This window comes from Gavialis gangeticus, unplaced genomic scaffold (assembly GCF_001723915.1).
Source record: "Gavialis gangeticus isolate Ggan-Ray unplaced genomic scaffold, GavGan_comp1, whole genome shotgun sequence".
NCBI lineage: Eukaryota > Metazoa > Chordata > Crocodylia > Gavialidae > Gavialis > Gavialis gangeticus.
This window is the reverse complement of record NW_017729029.1, coordinates 60,311,908-60,320,116: the sequence shown is the minus strand read 5'-3', so window position 1 is coordinate 60,320,116 and position 8,209 is coordinate 60,311,908. Positions and strand designations below refer to the sequence as shown.

The 8,209-nt window shown below is 42.6% G+C and overlaps 1 protein-coding gene across 1 annotated transcript in view; it reads left to right on the top strand.

Annotated features, from left to right (window-relative positions):
* The window catches only part of FGA (fibrinogen alpha chain), a 13,773-nt gene extending 10,255 nt beyond the window's left edge, over positions 1-3,518 (top strand). Inside the window, exons 5-6 of the mRNA XM_019521678.1 lie at positions 1,239-2,301; positions 2,666-3,518. Coding sequence (XP_019377223.1) covers positions 1,239-2,301; positions 2,666-3,375 — 1,773 coding nt within the window. The 3' untranslated portion in view covers positions 3,376-3,518. The remainder of the gene's footprint in view (positions 1-1,238; positions 2,302-2,665) is intronic.
* Positions 3,519-8,209: the final 4,691 nt, after the last annotated feature.

Sequence of the window (8,209 nt, the reverse complement as noted above, 5' to 3'; positions counted from 1 at the left end):
GGGCCTTGACTAGAGATGGAAAACTTCAAGTAACTGTCACGGAAGCAAAAAGTACCTCTATGGGGGTGTGTGTGTGTGTGTGTATATACATATACACACACACACACATATACACACACACACACACACACACGTGTGTGTGTGTGTGTGTGTGTATATGTGTGTGTGTGTGTATATGTATATACACACACACACACACACCCCCATAGAGGTACTTTTTGCTTCCGTGACAGTTACTTGAAGTTTTCCATCTCTAGTCAAGGCCCATGTATGCCCCTGAGACTCAAACTGGGCTGTGCTTTACTCCAGGACTGTCATGCTGAGATCAGTAGGCTCATGCTACTCAGTGGGCACATCTACAAGAGATGTTTACTGTGGAATAGACTAATTAGCTTCACAGTAAAACATCAGCATCTACATATGCAATGTTAGGAAGCTAGTGTAAACTAATTTATTCTGCCACAGGATACAACTACCAGATACAAGCACAGTGTAGATGGTGATGGGACTGGCTGGGAAACAAGGGTGCTCCAGTGTGGGGACTGCCTGCCAACTAGCCCAACACTGCAGCATCCTCATGCCCCAGTCAGCCCCTCTACAGCATGTTGAACTGGGGGGAGCAGCCGCAGGCTGGTAGACTGACCCCTCGGATCCTATGCCAGCTGGGGCTGCACTGCTCTGGCTCAATATGATGAGTTTCTGGGCATATGTGTAAACACTGCACCCAGGAGTAATCAGTGCAAACTATGATGGAATTTATTTATTTGCCTTAATATCATGTGTAGATGTTCCCAGTGTGAATAATGATGGCAGGACCTGCAGCCTTGCAATAGCATGCCTCATATTCTACTGACACCTACTCAGTTAGACCTACTGGAACCAACAGTAGAGCTTAAATTGTTTTCTGTTTCAAGGCTGACATTTGGAGCAACTCAAATCTCAGTTTTGGTCACCTCAATAATTTAGCAGGCATACTACAGTTATCAAACCTCTCAAAATGATGCAGCTGTTTGAAAAACTTAGATTTGTGTGGTAAGGATATCATTTTTGGACTAAATTGTATTCCTGGGAGAGCCAGAAGACAAACTTTTGGACTTCAACATTAAAAGACTGTTCCAATGAAATATATAACATTACCTCTCACTTCTCTCATATCCTCAACCATCCCAATTACACCCAAAACCCTATTGAAAAAGTCATGATACAGCATCTAAATAGATTGTGTCTTTTTTGTGTAGGTGGATATTGATATTAAGATACGTGCCTGCAAAGGATCCTGTGCTAAGAGCTTTGATTACCACGTGGACAAGGAAAGCTATGACAACATCCAGAAGCAGCTCGCTCAGGCCAGTTCTATCAAGCTGCATCCTGACTTATCATTTAGCAACATCAAGGTGCTAAAAATGAAGCCAATGAAGGATTCTACTGTTCCTCCGCACTTTAAAACTGGGCATCACCTGGAAGGCCCAGACCTGAACTTTCTGAATGAGATGCAGCAGGTTGAACTGGTGTTAGAAACTCCAGAAACAGGCAAAAAATTGTTCCCAGGAGATACCTCATATTCTTCGTCAGTACATAGGGGAGATGGAGAAACACAAGGTAGCAAATTAGTGCACTCTAGCTATGGAAGCGAAACTTCTTTTGGGGACGGAGTTAGCTCCTCTTCTACCCACTATACATGCACTAGAACTGTCACCAGAAAGGTTGTTACTGGACCTGATGGCCCTAAAGAAGAGGTTGTTGAAAAGTACACTTCATCTGACGGTTCTGACTGCTCCCATTTGCGAGGTTTAGGAAAGGAAGACATAAGAGGGGGCTTCAATGTCAGAGTCACCACAGGTGGTGAGGGAGATGGCTTTTCAAACCTTGATAAAGTATTTTCTTTTACCCCAGACTCTGAGTCAGTTGGTAGTAGACATAGCAGTAGCAGCAGCAGTGTTACCAGTTTTGCCCATACTAGCACTGGAACTGGTTCTAGGCATGTTAGTGGTGGAAGTAGTCACTCACTGGGTTTTGAAGGCTCAGATGTCATTGCAGAACTAGGGGAAGGGGAAGAAGATGTCTTTACAGGATCTGAATTCCCTAGCAAAGTTTCGAGTGCCGTTTCATCCAAGACAGTAGTGTCCAGCTCTACTAGCTTCAACAAGGGTGGCTCCACATTTGAAACCAAATCACTAAAGACAGTGCCTGGAGAGTTAGATGGGTTTCTACACGACGAGAGCGCTGAAGATGACCCAGATTTTAAGGCACGCAGTTTCAAAACGGATACATTCTTTCCAGGGCCAAGAACCGCTGGGACAGGTACCCTTCCACATGAGAAAAAATAGATAGTACAGTAACAGAGCCTGATATAATCCTCAGTCAAACTGACATACTGGTTTTACTGCAATACATTTAATTTGATTATACAATACTAACAATGTGTCTGTTTGATACCATCTAGAAAGCATTGGGGGCAAAATTTTGCCTTGTTAATACATTGCCTAGAGAATGTTATCTGCATTTTAAAATCTATCAGTTTTTTAATGTTGCATGACATATTTCCCCATTTAGTCAAAGATGTGTTTAGCAAATTTCCGTCAGCATTATCACTATTTGGATTCCTGTGAAGCCTCTGTAAAGTTTTACTGATAACTTCTGTCAACCAGATCAATTTTTTTTTTAGACTGTGAGGATATCCGCCAGAAACACACTTCTGATGCCAAAAGTGGCATTTTCAGAATCAAGCCAGCAGGATCCAATAAGGTTTTATCAGTTTATTGCGACCAAGAGACCACTTTGGGAGGATGGCTTTTGATCCAACAGAGAATAGATGGATCAGTGAATTTTAACCAGACTTGGCAAGACTACAAGAAAGGTTTCGGCAGCGTGGATGCCAAAGGGAAAGGAGAGCTCTGGCTGGGCAATGAAAACATACACTTGTTGACCCAGAAGGACACTGTCCTTCGAGTTGAATTAGAGGACTGGGCTGGCAATACAGTTTATGCTGAATATAATATCCATGTTGGCTCTGAGTCACAAGCCTATGTCCTCAGTGTGTCCAATTATGAGGGGACAGCTGGGGATGCATTGATCACAGGCTCAGTGGATGAAGGTAGTGAATATACATCTCATGCTAACATGAAGTTCAGCACCTTTGATAGGGACAGTGACCAGTGGGAGGAGAACTGTGCAGAAGTGCATGGAGGGGGCTGGTGGTATAACAATTGTCAAGCTGCCAATCTTAATGGTATGTACTACCTAGGAGGCCAATATGATCCAAGAAACAATGTTCCTTATGAGGTTGAAAATGGAGTGGTCTGGATACCCTTTAGAGCTTCTGATTATTCTCTCAAAACCGTTAGAATGAAAATCAGGCCAAAAGAAACACTGTAGGCAAGCAGGAGCAAGACACGATGTTTTATTTTATTTTATATACGTTAAAATATATGCTATATCTTTACCCAATGAAGTTGAAAGCAACTGAGACACATCTGTGGTTTAAAAAAAATAAACATTGTTTAATTATGAGCAAAATGTTTCTTTTGTCCTCTCATTTATAACCCAACCCTCAAAAAAAATTACAAAGCATCTTGTCTGTAGATAAATTGTGATACTATAGTAGGTATATCTGTCACATGATGGGTAGAGTTGTTTTTCTTCATTGTATGTATTAAATATGTTCACAATTTAAACAATTCCATGTATTTAATTATCCATTACACAATGGGCAAATATAAAATATGGGCCAATATAGTGGGCTTAAACAAGATAGGCAAATGTAGTGCACCTCTTTAATAAAGGAAAGAAGGATGATCTGGGAAACTACAGACCAATCAGCCTGTCCTCAATACTTGGAAGGATCATGGAGCAGGTTCTCAAGGAATCTATTGTGAAGCACTTATATGAGAACAAGGTGATCAGGACCAGACAGCATGGATTCACCAAGAGATAGTCATGCCTGATCAACATGATTTCCTTTTATGATCAAGTGACAGGTTCTATAGATGAGGGAAAGCAGTGAACGTGATATACCTTGATTTTAGTGAGGCTCTTGACGCTGTCTCTCATAACATTCTCATGAACAAGCTAAGGAAATATAGACTAGATAAAAGTACTGTAAGGTGAATACAGAACCGGTTGCATCATTGTGCTCAATCATGAATGGCTCATTGTCTAGTTAGGAGGAGGTATCAAGTGGGGTTCCCCAAGTATCTGTCCTGAATCTGGTATTGTTTAATATCTTCATTCCTGATTTGGATTATTGGATTGGGATCTGGGATTGAGTGCATGTTTAGCAAATTTGCAGACAACACCAAGTTAGGTGGAGTTGCAGTTGGTCTGGGGGGTAAAGCTAGGATGCAGAATGACTTAGGTAGACTAGAGAAATAGTTCTTAATCAATCAGATGACATTCAACAAGGACAAGTGCAAAGTCCTGCATGTGGGACAGAATAATTACATGCACAAATACAGACTGGGGAATGACAGGCTAGACTGCAGTACTGCAAAGAAGGACCTGGGGATTGCAGTAGACCATAAATGAATATGAGCTAACAGTGTGCATTTTTGCAAAAAAAAAAAACAACCAAAAAAACCAAAACAGAATACTGGCTTCTATTAACAGGAGTGTTATTTGGAAACCAAGAGAAGTGATTCTTTTGCTCTGTTGAGCACTGGTGAGACCTTACCTGGAGTAATGTGTCCAGTTCAGGGCTGTGCGCTTCAAGGAGGATATAAAAAGTTTCGGAGGAGCCCAGCACAGAGCAACAAATATAAATAGGGGTGGGAGGAAGCAGGGAGGCAAGACTTATGAGGAGCAGCTGAAAGAACTAGAGTTTTTTAGTTTAAGGAAGAAACCTTGAACACAGGGCTGGATTAAATGACCCTGTGAGATTCCTTCCAGCCCTACTTTCCTCTGATCCGATAATGCTTGTCTCTATCATGTCCTTTAATAATTGCGCTAAATATATTAATGGAATGTAATTTTTGGAAAGTAACACCCTATGCAAGAGTTATGTTGTAACATGGTTTGATGTCAGTTTGCTGATGTTTTTGAGGGGGCTTTTGAGACACAATCATTTTCCTGGTTGGCAGTCAATCAAAATCAATGAATACATTCAATCTACTGGAAAACATAATAATATTTAAATATCAAGCAATAGAATTTTAATACACCTTTGCAACAGGTCATCTTATGTACTTATGATAGGTATTTATAGGTACTTAACATAGTTCATTTCCATCCCACATTCCTTTTAAAAATATCATTTACCAAACTTAATAATTTACTTCAATGTACCGGAAAAGTTTTAAAGGGCACATATACCCTCACAATGTTGTAAAATATTCAGTAAAAATGACATTTAGTAAGTGGAACCCTTTCAAACAATATACTAAAAATGAGTGGGCATCCATGCAAAATTATAAAATAAATCACTTGCAATACAAAGTTTGTGTTTTGTAATGACATTCTTTAAAAAAAAAAGACTAACGTTAGGTCATTGCAATGAGAAATCTACTCTCTCTTGTCATTTACAGTGTCTTCACATCCTTTAATCATATAATACATTTTCCTGCCTGCTTCAAACCCCCACCAGATTAAAATGCAGTAATGTACCAGAATGTAATCATATTCATGATAGGATATATTTATATATAAATCTATTAATTTTATCTTCACATGCATGCACACATACGCACATATATGAACATGTTAACAATAATAACATTGTATTATATATTTTTAATTATATCTTTATATATTTTCCTCAATGTGTTTCTTTCTGGGTATGTGCAGTAGGGGTTCATTGAAGATGTCCTTTTCTAATACAACCACAACCTGCTATTATCAGATTTTTTTTTACCAAAGCTAATTTCTATGGAAGAACAGTTGCTCCCTGTGAGGAACAGGAATGTATTTGTTTTTATCTCACATTTGTCCCTTACTGCTTAAAAACTAAACTACAAATAATTATAGTGCCTGTAAGTTTTTGTCTAGCTGTTGATAATGAAACATGATTCTCCTTATTTTCAGCCATGCGAAAATGCAGTTATCCTAGCAGTGGCAACGTGTAGGGGGTACACAGGGGTGCACGTGCACCTCCTGGCTGGCCATGCTCGCCACTTAGGCAATGGGTGGGGGGGCAAGTGGAAGTGCCAGTGCCCCCCACTGCAAGCACCAGCTGACTGCTGCAATTGCTGCCGCCACTTCCGGGAGTGGCTGTGGCCACTTCTGGAAGCGGCCGCAGTGATTGTAGAGATCGGCCGCAGCAATCAGCCATCGTGGGATTGCCCACGGGGTATCCTGCCCTGCCCTGGTCAGCGGGACTTGTTGCAGTGGGGGCATGTGCCCCCCCCCGGACTAAAGCTGCACCAGTCGCCCATGTATCCTAGCATTGCCGTAGCTCTTAATAACATCTTCAAGTTCTGATAAAGGGATAATTGTTCATCCACCCTTTCAGTTCTAACCAGATTAGGCTTCACTGCTTAATTTGAGTGCAGGTTTTGTTGAAGGACTGTGGTTCCTGTAGTGACCAGTGTGAGACTAAGAGCCTGAGCACATAGAAAAGGAGCTTCTGCTTTGTAGATTGTTTCCCAGTTGCCACACTCTGTGGAAGCCTGCTTGTGGATCATCTTCAAGTTTCCAGCCTTGTAGTGAGGGGCTGTGGCAGAGGATCCTGAATTCCCCTGAAGCTTTTTCCATAACTCCAGGTAACCACATGCTGAAGTAGTGCTAGTTAATTAGTGTCCAGGCTCTGTTAATTTGAACTGATGCTTCCATGCTTTGAGACGCCAGCAATAAGGTTCTGTTAACAAGCCTAGCAGTTTGAGCCTCTGGAAGCACACCTAAAGGAGTCAAATGAGCTGGGGGAGGTTAGATACCAGAACAGACAACTTGGAGATTCTCTAGATCCAGGCCAATGTGATGCTACAAAAAAACCAGAGTGAAACCTGTGACAGGCACAGAAGTTACACATAAACCAATATAAGTGATTCAAGAATCCTGGTTTTCTCTGTTTAGAAATTGCAAATTGTCTGATTAAAAATAGCAAATTCTCTGATTAAACCCCCCAAATCTGTGTTTTTCTGCAATTAAAATGAAACCACTATCTATATAGGTATCAGTTGAACACAATGTTTTATTGATATATTTACAATTTTAAAGCAATTTGGAAGCCTGCAAGTACCTCAATTATTATAATAAAAAATTCTAAATACTTATATATTTTGACATTTGATTATTTTTATCATGAAAAATCAGAGCTCCCCCTGCCCCCTTTGCTCACCAGGATACAAATCCAGATGTGGGTGTCCTTCCCCTTTGTGGCACTGAGCAGCCCTGATGTGCTGGTGCCCCTGCCCGTGCTACTTCCCCTCACTCCCAAGCCACAGCCCCCGCAGCCCTGCCAGTGCCCCTCACTCCTGATCCACAGCCCCCCCACACCGCTGCTGGTGCCCCTCACTCCCAACCCATTGCCCCTGGCTCTCTGGCCCCGGTCCCCCAGTGTATGAGGACAAGGGTGGGTGTGTGGGGGAGGGAGGTGTGGGCACATGCAACACATTGGTGGTAGAGGAGCACAGGCCACACATGGGGGAGCAGAGAGGGCACAAGTTATGTTTGTGGGGAGACATGTGTTCCCCCCCCTCAGATTTTTGTACCCACAGTGGAGCACAGGGTTGCAGCCAGGCCAGACCAGCTCTGGGCAGGAGCCACCTTCACAGCTGAGTGGGTGGGACCCAGCACTGGAGGGACCACTGCACCAACATGGCAGTCCCTCCACCAATGTGGCAGGGGCAGTGGCAGCATGGAGTTGTGCTCCCTACTGCTGCCTGGTAGCCAGGGCTTTCCTTACCTTGGTGCTGGTCTAGCCTGGGTACAGCCCTGTGCCTTGTTGCGGGCACAGAAATCTGGAAGATCACATGCCCCCTCCCCCCATCAATCACTTGTGCTTCCCCAGTAGACTTACCTGGGGGATCTGCAGGAGATGCTCTCCACAGCTGCTTGGCTGCCAAATGCACGTGTATGTGCAGACACATGCATGTGGCTTCCCCCGCATCCCACTCCCCTCAGCCCCAATCAGCCCCTTGCAACCTGGAACTCTGCTAGCTTGCAAGAGGAAACCTGTGGCTTCCCAGGTTTTTCTCCTTCAAAGTAGAAAATTCATTATTTTCTTCTTTAAAAGAAATAATCTGCATTTGTCATCAGCAAACAGAAAATCTGGATCCCT